This window comes from Corvus cornix, chromosome 1A, assembly GCF_000738735.6.
Source record: "Corvus cornix cornix isolate S_Up_H32 chromosome 1A, ASM73873v5, whole genome shotgun sequence".
Lineage (NCBI taxonomy): Eukaryota > Metazoa > Chordata > Aves > Passeriformes > Corvidae > Corvus > Corvus cornix.
In genome coordinates this window covers 46466398-46482003 of record NC_047057.1, presented here as the reverse complement: position 1 = coordinate 46482003, position 15606 = coordinate 46466398, and the positions used below count along the sequence as shown (strand labels likewise).

Sequence of the window (15606 nt, the reverse complement as noted above, 5' to 3'; positions counted from 1 at the left end):
AAACTCTAACCTTACAAAGCAGTGTATCTTGAAAATCGGGTTTAGAGAAAGGGTTGGTTTCTGGGTCAATGAGCTGTGAAAACGCAAACTGAGATCACTATGTATCATCAGAATCCCAGCGTGGGCTTAGAAAAAGTAAATGATAATTTTAGAGGCATCTAGCGTGGCAGCTTTCCCCCAGAACTTTTATCCATTGCATGAAAGCAGTATCGATGACATTTTACAAATGTCTGGACAGCAATCTCTAAGAAACGAACATGAAAGTATGTAGGATAATGTATTTCAAACAAAATGTACAGGGAAAGAGTTTTCTACAGAAGTTACTATTAGTTAATTTAATGACAATTTTCAATAAAAATATCTTCCAACGTGAAAATATGAAAAGTTCATTTATTTCCATAGGCAACCTAATTCAGAATACAAAGTAGTGTGTATTTCTCAAAACTGTCACTGTACCTTTTACATAGCTTCAAAGTAACTGATCTAAAAGTTGATATGAGAATAATTTTGGTTTTGAAGAGCTGTCCAATAAACCAGATATACACTGATGCCATGCTATGACAGTTCTATTTATGAATCACAGCTGACACAACAATATCATTTTATAAATCTCATGAGAATTTTAATGTTTTACAATCAGAACATAAATCTGCCACTAATACAGAGACTGTACAATTAGACAAATAAACAAGTATTAAATATTTTGCTCAAGGCCTGAGTTCACTATAACACATTTTGATTTACAGCTTCATCTCAGGAATCTGTACAGCAGTTAGACCTGTTTCAGAAAACTTAAAGACAGTACAACTTCGGGGCTTGTTTGTAATGTTGATACAAGGGTGAGGCCTTAATGGCAAGAGGATTTGGTGTACGAATCCAAGGTTTTACTGCCTTGTGTAATTTCCTTGCAAAGCAGTCAAAACCTAATGGAAGGTAAGGTACAAGTCAGAACCTCACTTGAAAATCAGCTAACTCATCTGAAATTCTCCAGATAGGTTTTCTCACAGCTATTTCAAAGGAAAAGTTCACAATGAATATATAAAATGCAGCATATCTCTTAACAAAGAAAAAAAAAGGGTTACATATACAACAGGGTACTTTTTTTTTCTGTACTCCCCCTCCCTATTCTTCTTTTGTTGGAAATGGCACAAATCAGCAATATCCCACCCAGCCCCAATAAAAAGCCCCTAATCAATACACAAAGGTCACTCTAAAGTCCAAAACCTTTACTGTAATGCAAGATCCAGTGTTCATAAACTTATGTTTTAAAAACTTTCCTTTTCTGCTCAAGTCACACAGATGTAGGCAGACTAAGCATGTATATTTATAACAGATAACACAAGTATCATGTCATTCTTAGCCTGCATGGAAGTTTTATGGAATTTGATTCAAATCTAACTTCTCATTTAGTCTCTGTTTTTTTGGTGCAGTTGAACTGAAAAATCCAAAAATCCTATAATCTATAATATAATCACACTTATGTATCTACAGATACAGGTAACATAACAACAGAGGTTATAATACAGAAGTCAACATACATTTTTCTTTAAAAGGCCATCAGGGTATTTGTTACGGTTTCACATAAATGTGAACCAGTTGTAGCTAAAAAAACAAAACAGAAAAGGAAAGTTTTAAAGAATAAGGCTTGAAATGTTGTGCACCTACACATCCAAAAATTCAGCCTTTTACTTGGGAGTACTCAACACCTGTGTAAGGCCACAGCTTTCCCACAACATTTCTTATTCACAGTGAGGAGAACATTGTATCTTCATTAAAACAAACCAGGGCACTCTACCCATGTTCCCAGTAAAATTTCTCTCCCCATCTCCCAAATAATTGGTGGATTCCATTACATTTCAAGAGACTCCTCTGGTAGTGCTGCCCTCCTGCATAAGCAGCTTCCAAGGCCTGTTCTGTTCCTTATTCACACCACCTGTGTGATGAAAAGGAACAGAAGATTTGTTCCCTCCTCCAGTGACACCTATGCCATTTCACTCCCAGCTTCTCTCAAGAGTCAGAATCACAGGTTTCTAAGCTAATCTGAAACTTAGTAGTTTTAAGGTTCTGCATCAGCCCAAACGGAGGTTTTTCAAGCCTCTAATACAATCCTTCCCTCTGACAGGATTAGTTTGCTTTCTGTGACTGAGTTTTGAGAGGATACTTCAGCGGCTTTCCTATTTTAACCCAAATGGAACCAAGAGCCCTAATATGGAAAACACTTCTGTCTTGGTGCAGTCATGTTCATTTAGCATACAGCAGAGCCGGCAAAGCACAGCTGATGTATTTAAGATGTGCAGCTATTTTCACTTAGCTTCTCCTTTTGTACTAAATATAATATAGATGAATCACTTAAAGAATAGGAACTTACTCCCTTCCCTTTACCCCCTCCTTTACAAATGAATGTAAACTAGGTGGGCTGGGCACTTCAGTGCAGACCCTGTTCTCATTTCCACAGTAGAATGAAGATACGCTCACAGTGGGTGAACACAGTGGGTGCTCCCACATTTTTTCCTTTAAATTAGGTTGAATACAAAGGGCAGAAATTTAGTGCAATTTACAGTCTTGCAGTCTTGCTCAAGGCATTGTAAAGAAGAACAACTTTTTTACCAGGTTACTATTTCATTAACAGCATTTGTAGTTTCTTAATCAGGTACCAATTTCAAACCTGTGTTCTCCATTTTACTTTGCATGAGACCCTCTGCTTCAGGCCAAGCTAGGTGTAACACCGCTTTCCATCCAAGTTCAGATGCAGGAGGCTCCCGCAACACCCACATTTTGTAACACTGTCCCTTCACCTTCCTCCTTCTCAAAAAAAAACTTGGATGTGAAGCACAATCGCTGCTCTCAAACAATTCACTCTGGCCACAACTCTTCCAGCCTCTTGCAGGGCCTCACAATGATGACTTGTAAGTGGAGAACTCAATTGGACAAGGCTTCCTAAAGAAAAACTATTGTAGCAGGAGCCAAGGGGCACGTGGCCATGGTGACTTACCTCTTGCAAGTCCTCTTTCCTTTATGTTAAGAAGAAATAATTAGAGAACTTCACACACACTGAGTTTCCTGACACACTAAGCAGGAAGCATCAACATGGAAGGGGGATTGGAGTTGCTAATTTTAACTACAGTTTGGTTTTTTTAAGTTTTTAAAAACCTGGAAGATTTTGTTAGAAGTTTTATAAGCACCCTTTTCAGTTTTCTTTGTTGTTCTTCTACTCTGGGCATTCTGAAAATTGCAGCAAACAAGAGAAATCGAAATTATGTTCTCTAATATAAATGGAAAAATGTCCTATTGCTTGAGTCAGATAAAGAGCTTATTCCATTGCATTACCACTTCATCAAAGAGCCACTTTTAATTTGAATCTGTAGGGTTTTTTTTTACTTTGTTCTTACAAAATAGATTATATTCTCATACAGCCCATGCCAAAAGCACATACCCCAAACCACACAGTTTAGGAGGTCTAGTATATGAAATCAGATCAATTTTTTTCACTTAACTTTCCCTGCAATAGGTTAAACTAAATCCAGTTCTGAAAAGCCCCCAGTCCAGAGAGACCAGTGACTGAAACCCCAGATCAGGACACTGACTTTTACGACTGCCCTTGCCATAGATGTATTAATTTAATACATTGTAGAGTCCTATGAGATGCTGCTTTTAATATAAACTTATTCTCCAAAAAATTTAGAGGAATACAGATTCAAGTAATTCTTCAAAGGCTTGCCTTAGGTTACCCTAACAAAACACAGCTTTCAGGAGTTGACATAAAAGACAACATTAATTAAGAGTATAGAGTGCCAGCCACCATAAATGAACTTAAATAGTTCAACAGTTCTAGTTTTGAATTTAAATTTACACAGGTATTTTAACATAACCTACAATGCTTACCACAAATATTAACAGCACATAAGCATCACAATATGTTAGGTATTGTTTTCTAGACCACAAATTCATTGGTCCCAAGTATTTTAAAATAACAGGACTAACACAGCAGCTATAATACATAAAGGATTCTTTAAGAAATATGCTTAATGCTATAACTGCTTAGAACTGTGGAAGTATAACAAAATACAAGTCATATTTACAGCATAAGGCCCTTTGGTTTCTTAAGCAGCAAATGAAAGAAGAGTTTCTTCAGTGAAAGGCTTTGAAAAATAAAGCAGGTAGGCTTTCCGTAAAAAAGGTTAACTAGTTCTTTCCTTCTCAAAATAACCATTTACAGTCTTCAAAATATTAGTTAAGAAAGCTCTCGAAATTCTTAGGAAAAAAAAGTTAAAACCCAACAGTAGTATCTGACAGAGCAGAGATTCCATCATGGGCAAGCTGAACATACACCTTCTGGGAAGTAGAAGAAACTACTACTTGGATTTCTTGAGACCTTTATTGAATTTAGAGTAATACAATAAAAAGGATCTGAAATACCTGTGAATTTATCATATATTCTAGAGCTTACAAATCCGTATTTAAGAAATCACTTAATGTCAATCTATCCTTCATAAGGACTTGATTTAAAACAAAATTAAAATGAAATAGTTCACTCTAGTCAAGGCAATTTATGGCAGTCTGCTTTTTCACACAACCCTGTGCAACTTGTATATAGCCATCCTTTTTAATCTTCTCAATTGAGCCCAAAATTATTTATTAATTCAAGATATTTCTGTATAACTATATAACGTGTGTTTAGTTACACAGCTGGGGCAGTCAACATGTGAATTTTACATTTACATTCATTTTGTGAAGTTTCATAACTACAATTATTCTTTTTACACATCTGTTAGAAGCAGTATCATATTAGCCAAAACAATGGAATATATAGTAAACGTGATGAAATCACCACATGTATTTTAAAATCCGGCTTAAGTGGTATGTTGCTTTTGCTATGGGGCTTCTAACAAGGATCTGGCATTTTAAAAGAGATTGTAATCCAGCATGACCTTTGAAGCAGTGTTCTTACTCTGTTCCAAACCTGAACCACATTTTAGAACAACTCCTTATGCCTTACGAATCTTGTTACAGTTTACTACCACATTCATTACATTAGCTTACATGAGAGAAGGAAGTCAAAATATGCTCCCTTCTTAGTCTTGCCCCCACTTATCGGTTAGAGCTCTCTCTGTGTAATTCGGCTATCAAAAGTTTTGGGCCAGCGTAAGAATTTTCGCAAACTGTCATAGGGCAAAATGACAGCTTGTTTCAAATCCAGGCAATACAAATAATTCTCTAGGTTTGCATCCACTAGCATCATTATCCCCTAAGTATTTTTGCTTAACTTAAGAAACAAAATTTTGTAGGAAATTTCATAGGAGTTGACTGAGTTCACCTATGAATAATTTTGATATACTTCTTTTTCAGTTGAATATATGCATCCTACCTTCAGTACTCTCATGTTGGTAAAGAGACAAAAGACCTTTAGCATGTAAGATGACTTTGCACTTACACAATTCCACTGCAGTACCAGGTGAATGCAACATCAGCCTTTTTTCCTGTCCAAAAGTCATTACTTTGCTGGGTTGAAAGTTTCCCCGAGTCATGCTTTTACTAATCAAAACAAGATGTTAATCAGCTTACCCATGATCCAAATTTCATCAATCTTTGAAAGAAGAGAACAAAACATTTTACCCAAAAAGATCTTTTAAGTCATTGCTAGCTGAACTGCTGTTTGTCATTGTGTCTGCTGGTTGTGCGAAGTTCTGAGGAGAAAAGAAAGGATTACCCTGTATGCCAAAGCCCGACTGTCCTATCATGTTCATCTGTGGTCCCAAGGCTGTATTGCTCGTGTTCGGGGACCCTGGAGGTGGCACAAACTGATTAACCCACTGGCTTGATTTCTGCTGAGCCAACTGTTTCATGCTAACTTTGGGTTTTTGAGGACCAAAAAGATTATCTAAAGCAGACATATCTGGGGGTCTGTTTTGTTGTGTCAGTGGAGAGATTGCAGATGCAGCATTCATAGGACTGTAATTTGGCATATTGGCAGGTGGTACAATGTTCATCTTGGTTGCTCCTGCACTTGGACCACTGAAGAAATTCTGAGTGGCAAGACCTGCTCCCATAGTGAATCCAGCAGTCTGAAACCCCATATTTGTGTTTAGTCCGTTTGTCATATTTCGTTTTGTGTTGTCAATAGGTGATGAAAATCCCATTCCAACACCCATAGAAGGAACAGAAGAGAAGCTGTTTGAAGATGCAACTTGAGCTTGGTTGATAGGACGGCTACTCAAAGATGACATATTATCTATCAAGGTATCTGTCAAGTCTTTTGTCTGCAAAACACATAAAATGCAGTTAAATGTTTTCCCTGTAAAGACATTCTAGCAACAGTATTTTATCATTACTCCTGCAGACCTGGCATTAAGTTTTCAGAAATTAGAATTCACTGCATGGAATTGGGCATGAAATGTAATAATACACAAGAGAGATTGGATTATTTTTGTGCATTGCTGCTTAGAACTAATTGTTAGGCAGCTTTAATTTGACATCTAAGACTACACAAAAAGTACTACTGTGACTACTTGCTTAAATGCCCCATTCCTATCCCCAAATCCTTCATTTATTTACTTAATAAACTCTTCAGAGAAATACCTTTCTTAATATGTCCTTTCCTTATCTAGAATGATAACCCTCTGATAATAATGACACCCTTGGAAACTCTAGGAATTTAAAAAGTGGGGAATAGTGCTAACTATGCAAATGGATGGCACATGAAAATTTCATTTAGCTTTTCTCAGCTGTGCCACTGTACCACCAGAGAAAGCAAAAGTGACTCACAGGAGGAAGAAATGCTAAATGCATATAGCCCTTGAAAAGGCATCAGAGTTCCAATGGAAACAGTGCAGTTGTTCGTTCTCTCTCACCTGCTTCACTGGAGGGGTTACTGTAGTTGTTTGGGGCTTAAGAGGTTGCTGGCTTTTCAGTTTCTGTGCCTGTTCTTGTTCTTTAGCTAACTTCTGCTTCTCTTCCAGTGTAAGTGAGGCCTTAAAAGGGAAAATAGAGATAATAAGTTGCTCAAAATGGTTATTCTTTCATACGTATTCTGTACATTCATATTTTTATTTCATAATAGCACGCTCGTTTCAGTAATATGTGGTGAACAATACAATTATTTACACAAAAGAGAAAGCCAATAAGCAAAATCTATTATAATATTTACCATATTGCTAGAAAGTACTTAAAGCAAATATATACAATACTAAAAGTAGCACAATGAGAAATTTGGGCAGATCTCAAATAGAAGAGATATATCAACAAAACCACTTTAGCGTTGTTTCCTTAATATTGGGAATAAGAAAAAGCATTCTTCTCAGTTTTTGTTTTTATATGGTTACTAACTTGATACAGAAATGCAACTGACCATGGAGCTGAAAAGGGAATTTAAATTTAAAACTGCTCAAGAGTCTTTTGAGGATTTTAACTCTATTTTTGATAATAATGAAGGATAAAATAATTTAATCATTCCCCCTTAGTCTAAAATTAGTGAGAGGATTCAGATAACTAGAAAGAGAAATGATAAAATATGTAGATTCTGGGGAGCCATTTCCATAATTATTAGCATGAAAATAATTTCACAGTAGTTAAAGCTTGTATTCTGTTATGCCGTGTTTTTCCTTTGCTTCTTGTATTTAACCCCAAATTGACTGTTTTCACTTAACTTTGAAAGGTACAGGGAAAGTCAGTCTCCGCTACAACTTAAAATTCTACATTTTATCTTCATTTCTCTTTGTCATTTTATCATAAGGACCCCTATTTTGTTTTGCAATAAATCCAGTGGTGAAGTTTTAGTCTCATTTAAATCTATACTTAAGGAGAAAGAAAATGACCACAAATTTATAATCCTAATTGCTGCCTACTATGTACAAAGCTATTTTCAAGGAAAGGCTCACATGGAAATCAAAGGATATGATTTGAACATTTTTCATGGACCTTCTCACATGACTGTGCAGTGGTGTGCTATATAAAAGCAGTTAGTTTCTTTACTAAAGCTTTAAGTATGGTACATATTTACATGCATTGTTTTTCTGCAACCCTATCTAATACAACCTTGTATTAGACATATGGACAAAAAAGAATTACAAAATAAAGTAAAGCACACCTTTCTCTGTATTGATGAAATCTCATTCTCTTTACTATCAGATCCACTAGTTAGAAGGTCAGTTCCATTATTGAATACCTTGTCAATCTGTTTAAGGTCAAAGAAAAAAAACTTTCATTACCTGAAATACTGTAATTTAAGGCTTTGTAAATATCGACTAGATAATTTTAAATTTCGATGTTCTATGTGTAAGTTACATATTACTGCTTACCTGATTGCCTGTACTGCTAGATCTTGCCTCTTCAGAGACACTCATTTGGTTGGCTATATCCAAGGATCTACATAGTGCAGAGTGTATTACAAAAAGACAACTTTGTAATCACATCCACAGCACTGATCTAACAATGCAGATCATTCTTCTGCATTTAAATAATACCAAAAAACCGCATTAGGAGAGCACCACCACTTTTATATAATGCCTTCAGGAGACTGGCAAATGTTCCTATGATAAATAGTAAACACTTCCTAATCATTTCTCTTGGTCTTTATTTCTCCCTTTGAGCAGGGTAACCCAGATTTCAGATATCCCAAATTATTTTGCCTCTGAAATCTCACCTCATATCAAACTCCATAAAATAGCTCCAAATACTTTTAAAAAATCACAGCCTTCTAAAAGGCTGCGATGTTTATGTTTCTCTGGTACGTATTATTTCTCAGCAACTACAGGAAAGCAATTTAGCACATAGAAGCAAATATTCTGACAACTGTGCTTATTTGAGGTAATTCTCAACTACTGAACTTAGAATAACCTAATTTTTTTAATGATATGGCTAGAGTTTTCTAACACTTGCCAAAAAATTACTACTTCTCCAGTATAAACATTAACACTTACTTCTGTTGCTCTTGCATGACATGAAGTTGCTCAAGTTTCGTTTTATGCTCTGCTTCCAATCTGTTGAGCATATCTTTTATAACACAAATGAAAGAATTGAACTGGAAAAGAAATATGTAAGAAGTTTGGGTTTTGTAGCAATGGAATTCAAATAGGTGTAACTTAGCAGATAATACCTCATAAACCTACAATACATAATGTCAGATAAAGTGCAGATTTTTAAATAACTTACAATTGACCTTCATTATCGTGCATTACATACAAAACTACAAGCAGAGTGCACACTGAAACAGGGAAAAATACAGGCCAGTAAAAAAAAATTGAAATGGGGCAATGCAGACAAACCCCCCACATATGAGTATTACCAGATTGATTTTCAAACAAACAAATCAACCTACTATTCCCTTTTCCAGTATTTCATAGCAATATAGCATTTTATTTGAATACTTATCATGTCAGTAGCTAACTGCTTTTGCAGGACATTTGGAAGGTGAAAGTATTAATTTTTAAATTTTACACCAGATCAGGTAAATACACTGAAAAATAACAAGCTTCAAACACACAAATATAGTAAACCTGGGAAGGGTTTTGGTATGTCTGTGTCTGTTGTAAAAACAAACAATACTGTAGTGGGTTTGTTTTTACAACAGACACAAACATGCAGTAATGTACGAATTTTTTATGACAACAGTTTAAATTTATTCTCTGATAACTGTCAAGTAAAAGCATGGAAAACAGCCATGTTCCTACCTGATTGAGATTAAGATTGTTCTCAATACTAAGAGGAATCAGATGGGGCAATACTTTTCCTGCAAGCTGTTCTTTGGTAATTCCCAACTTCTTGTGAGTAAATGTGCATTTGTAAATACCTAACACATAACATCAAAATAGCAAAAATTGTTAAGTTCAGTAAACAATGTGAACAAACCCAAAGTAGCACACTCATATATGTATTGATCATCTGAACAATCACTGTGTTTGTGTGCAAGCAGGGACAAACATGACCAAGAGAATCAGAAAGGCTAACTACTGATCCACAACAAACAGCAAGAGGCTTTGCTACAGTTCAGAACAAGAGGATGTCCAAAGTCATATTTTGCAGTTGTGAAACCTGGTATTAGTCAATGTATTGTTCTGGCCAATTATCTGAGAATATACATCTTTGACAGATCATGTGCAAGTGAGTTACCACAAACTAACACACCGCCACTTGAGAAATCAAGCTACATTAACTAAGGATGTGTTCTCTCCTGGCACAAGTAGCTAGGATTAACTATCATCCTGCTCTCATTTACAAACACTATTACCTAGAAGGTCGGGGCTGGGTTACATGTAGGATCAGAACTCATGCATAATCTTTATCTGTTTTAAGATCACTGAAAAAAGAATCCTGACAGGCGTGAGAGACCCAGTGTTAAGCCCACACGTTCTGTAGTGTTTCTAACAGGAAGAGTCCTCTGCTTAAATAGTCCAGCTCTGGTGGCAAACACTGAACATATGAGCATAAAAGACACAGCAGCTTTCCTCTATGGTAGTTACCAAGACAAAGAAGATAAAGGATGGTATTACGATTCTGGAAGAAGGGAGAGCCTGAGTATATAAAACTGTTTCAGCCCATCATTTCCAACTTAGGATTCACTTACTCACTGTATCTGAGTAGAATTCAGGATTAACACAAAGCAAAAAATAGTGTCCCTTATTCTTAGACAGCAAATGTAAGTCGAAGCTGCAAAGATTAAGGGAAACAGGCAGCTTTAAATCAGTACAGGTTAAGATGCCTTCTTGCTGCTTTTGAGCAAATAAAAATAATGCTGCCATCACGTATTAGTACAGTGTTTAATGAGGGTTATTGGCAGTGCAGCTCAGCTGTTACAGTTGGTCTACACCACTTTGGTGTCAGCAAGAAAAATGGTCACTGTCTTCCAGACTTGGCCAAGTAGTCACACCTCCTTCTCGGCAGTGGCTCTGGTCATCTGGACTCCTTAAGTCCATTCAATTTGCTAAACTCACACACCCTGAGATAGGCAAGGACCAAGTAGCAGTAGGAAAGCTCAAGTAGGAGTGAGGTCTCCCATTCCAGAAGTACCAAGCCATTAGGTTTTGTTAGTCATTTTGTGAGACCTCACCCAGACTGTGTTCCATTTCTGTGCACAGGCACCACTGTGTGCCTAAACGTCCAACAAAATGAGTCTAACAAAACCTGCAGTAAAGAACAGTAGATTTGTACACCATCACTTATAGCATCTGCCATCAAGAGTGGAAGAAGAAGGCAACAGTAACATCTCGAAAGCTCCAGCCAGGAGCTCAGCATCTGAAAGACAGTTCAGATACTCTTCTGAAGAAAACTGCCTCTCTGACTGTGTGGAGCATGCAGTTCATGTAAGTGTCACAGCCCAAGAACTGCAATGAGTACTCAGGAACTGCACTGGGCCCTGAAGACTAAAAATATATGTACTAGTGCTCAGATGTCATATATAAGGTAACTGAACAGGGACGTAACTCTAGAACCAGAAATAGGAAGTTTTTAAAAGTCATTTTAGGGATACACTATGTAAACAGTTCAATGATAACATAGAAAGCTTTCAGATTTACAATATCAAACCACAAAAGAGAAAGTTGGAAATATTAGTTACCTAAAATTCCCATGAGCACCGCAGGTTCCTTTGATGGAATTTGTTGAAGAAAAGGTAAAATATCGTCAAGCACAAACCATTTATCCAAGTACTCCAAAATCTTGCCCAAGCACACTAGTGAGTTTACCCGGACCTGTGAAGTATGATAAGAATGAAACAAACTCTTTATTTAGAGAAAAAAAAAAAAAAACAACAACTTCACAAAAGTCATAAGAAAACCTTTGTACTGAAAAATTCAAGACAAGTTAAAAAATGCTTTTGTATCATGAAAGAAAAACACTTGTTTTTATGCTCACAAAAACTTGGCTTTTCTGCATGACAAACACTGTCAATGTCATTACTGTGGAACCCAGTTTGGTGATTTTTACAGTATTATTAACACAGTAAGTTGTTAACAACTTTAAAAATTGTTAAAGAAGTAAACGGTGCTTTTGCACTTGTAAGAAGCATTTAGAAAAAATTTCAGTAAGAAATCAGAACTTATTGATAGGCTTTTCTTTAAAGATGCGACATGGTAAACCCAAAGTAATTAAAAGTTACAACATTTTCTGAAGACTAGAGAACATTACTATGATACTCACAGCAAGAGAAGAAGTTTGCAAACATGCATTCTTAATTCTTGGAATTAATGAATTTTTCATTGATGGGTAATCTATTAAATTGGCAAACGTGGGAATTATGTTTAGGCAAAGCTCCTACAAAAAAAAATTCCACACAAGTTTAAAAAGAAACATGCATATTTATTATAAAATTAGTACTAATATAACTCAATATCAGTTAGCTTGAAATGTCTTCTTAAGCTTTCCTTTTAAGGAAATATTTAAGGAAATATGTTCAACTAAGCTGACCATAATCTATCAGACTCACTTAAAAATAGCTAGAATAATAAAGCATCATGGTATGTATACAGAACCTTCAAAAATGGATTTTAGAAAAAAGAGCATTCATAAATTCATAATATTTAAACAGCAAGAATATCCTGCATTTTCATGAGACACCTTTATATAAAACCCAGCTTTTACTACAGCAAACTATCAATCTCCTACATAAATCAAGAAAATTTCAAGGAGTATCATCAATAATACTGCAGTACAATGATAGACTGAGAGATAAAATATCACATCAAGATTAACCATACTTAAGCAACAGAGAAAAGATAAACACACAATTTCAGCCCAATCTCAAAAATAAGAGACAGTAATATTAAGTGTATGTTGTGAGTAAACACCTCAGTAACCAAAGTACGGATACAGAAAAAAACTCATGCCAGGTACTTAGAAACAAAAACCTTTCTCCCTAATATTACAGAGGCTTTGCAAAGGCAGAAGTCACATCTGATTATCCAAAACCACCTTTGAGAAATATTTTGTTTCTTTATCTCCCACTCCTAAATGTTTTTGGAAGTTAATTGCAGTTGAATGATTAAAAAGATCCCCAGAACAATCTTAGAAAGGTAGAGAAAGCATAAGGAGAAAAAAATAAAATATGAATACATAAAAATGTCACCAGAAGGTACATTAATATGATTTTACAGCACATCAGGTCTCCTGAGGTAACTGTCAGCACAGATGTTCTTACCAGTAGGAGTTCAGAATAAGCCACCTCTCACTGACTGGTACGAGCATGCATGCCTACATAGTTTCTGCTGCACAGGCAGTGAAATATAAACGCATATCCTACTTTCTGCTAGGGTGGCTAGTAAGAATTTAAGATAAGAGCATTAAAACAACAGTCAAGTGGTTACCCTCCTGGAAAATAAGGGAACTAAATTTTACTGTACCAGAAACAAATGTTCTTTAATGAAGCATTCATCTCTTTCAACATTCAGACATATTATACAGCTTTATCTTTTTTTTTTTTTTCTACAAGTGAACAAACACAGGAGTACACAAAAAGTTGGCACAGCAGCTGAAAGAGGAAAAAAGAAGTTATAAATAAAGGCTGCAACTAATATACCTGGATCTGAATTGAAGGTGCTTCCAAGGCTCTATAAACCATTGGTAGAACGCTGTTCTTTATTTCATCTGGTGGAGTTTTGGTTAGAAGCAAGTCCATTTTTTGCAGGAAGATTAACAATATCTGTTAAAAGAAGGACAATTCAGAAGCCAAAAGTTTTAACTGCAAAGCATATATTTCCAATTTAAAGTATGTTGCATCATATCAAAAAAACTTCAGAAGTTTTCTTATAACTCAGTAAATGTGATCACTTACCATGTTGCTTGCCTGAAGGCATGGAAGACAAAAAAAACTTCAACATGTTATTGCATTTTAAAACCAGCAAATACAAATCAAACAAAATACACATGTTCTAGACTGACCCTTCTGAAATAACAAATCATAATGGCTCAGTAAGGAGTTCTTGTTTCTATTTACAAGAACTTGTAAATAGTTCTTGTTTCTATTTATGGCCGTTTGTTAAAATACACCCACAGAAGATCTTTATACACACATCACTACTGAAAAAGCTAAACTTTAAAAAATCTACCACTCAAATTCTGTCCTCAAAGCACTTGATCAAAACTCCACACATACAAGCTGTATTCCATGTGTCTGAAATCAAAACAGGGACATAACAAAAAGAATATTACAGCTACTAGATGGACAAAAAACACCTTGCATCCATGGATATCAAGACTCCTTTTAGAAAATAGGTTAAACTAGGTGGATAAACTATCACATTAATAACAAAAAGCCAAGTATTTTATAGGAAGATTTAAATTTTTGTCTAAAAATACATGGCAATCAGTGCTTGTATGTCAAATAAAAAGAAGCATCAAAGTGTAGAAACTGAAATGTACCAAGACCACATTACAAATTCCCCCCTTTTATTTGTTTTCCTTTACAGAGAAGAAAAACAGATTTTCACACTCCAGCTAGTAAGTGTTTTCTTATTGGATATCTATTATTTTCCAAACTGCACACACACAAAATTTCATTCATTCATTCATTCATTCATTCATTCATTCATTCATTCATTCATTCATTCCATGAACATTGATTCTGATGCAATATCCCCCTATTTGGGACAATCAGAGTGAGATGGATGAGACCAGTTTTAAAGATAGATTTTATAGTTTTCCTCAATATAGAATCTTTGTTTGCCCTAAACTTGACTTCTTGAAATCTACACGTGCTCTTAACACATGTTCTTCTCTAACAACCCTATAGTATTGTGGAATTACAATTTCTCTGTTAGTTAAATCTATAGTTTTGGAGAAATATCATTGGATTGTTTTTGTAAATTTGAAATGGACATAAATGAAACCTGTTATTTAACAACTAGAAAATCTCCTTTAAAGTAAGAACCAAGTACTATATAATAATTTAGATTTCACAGAAGCAGTTCAGCTCCTTACACTGGCTATCAAGGCTTTTTAACTAAGATAAAGCTGTGTAATTTCTGATCTCTCTTTACCTGTGTTTAACTACAACATAGTACACACTGTTCTAAAGAACACTTTTTATTTCCAGCTTCTAGGATCATATTTGATACCTTTTATCTATTTAGGTAAAAACTGAGATGGTACAGTCACAGATTCACACAGGCCATCTAATAAGCAATTAACAGCAGCTGCACTCTAAGTAATAATGCTTCATTCATTAATGCATTCATTAATGCAGAGCCCAGTACTTGTCAGGATACACTTCTGTGTAGTGAATCAGAAAATGAATTTACAGCACTTCCTACACTAACTCTCTATGGAATCCTGTGGATATAAATTAAGGGTTTGTCTGGGAAGCTATGTCAGAGTAAGCTAGGGTGTTAATCTACAGCACACAAGACTCCACACTAACCCCAAGAGTAAATTTAACTAAATATGCCTTTTTCATATTATGAATTCCCTCACAAAAAGACATTGTGAACACTAGCTAACAACTTCTTCATATTGAATTAGAGCAGCTTTCCTATGACACATCCATTTCCTAATTTAAATATCCTACTAAAGTCAAGCAACAGGCCCATCATACAAATCTGCAACATATTGAAAGAGTGTTTTGAAGAAACACTGGCATCTTCCCTGAATGTCCCTTCCAGGAGTTAAAAACACACAGAAGCC

At 35.5% G+C, this 15606-nt stretch overlaps 1 protein-coding gene across 3 annotated transcripts in view; it reads right to left on the bottom strand.

Moving 5' to 3' along the window:
* Window positions 1–370: 370 nt before the first annotated feature.
* Window positions 371–15606, bottom strand: part of SCYL2 (SCY1 like pseudokinase 2) — a 37223-nt gene continuing 21987 nt past the window's right edge. The window contains exons 10-19 of one of the 3 annotated variants that reach the window (XM_039570353.1): window positions 13760–13771; window positions 13505–13627; window positions 12130–12243; window positions 11549–11681; window positions 9666–9784; window positions 8916–9016; window positions 8295–8361; window positions 8084–8170; window positions 6849–6968; window positions 371–6257 (exon numbers count right to left, since the gene is read on the bottom strand). In XM_039570353.1, coding sequence (XP_039426287.1) covers window positions 5610–6257; window positions 6849–6968; window positions 8084–8170; window positions 8295–8361; window positions 8916–9016; window positions 9666–9784; window positions 11549–11681; window positions 12130–12243; window positions 13505–13627; window positions 13760–13771 — 1524 coding nt within the window. In that variant the 3' untranslated portion in view covers window positions 371–5609. The remainder of the gene's footprint in view (window positions 6258–6848; window positions 6969–8083; window positions 8171–8294; window positions 8362–8915; window positions 9017–9665; window positions 9785–11548; window positions 11682–12129; window positions 12244–13504; window positions 13628–13759; window positions 13772–15606) is intronic. The other 2 variants (XM_039570355.1, XM_039570354.1) reach the window with 2 other exon arrangements.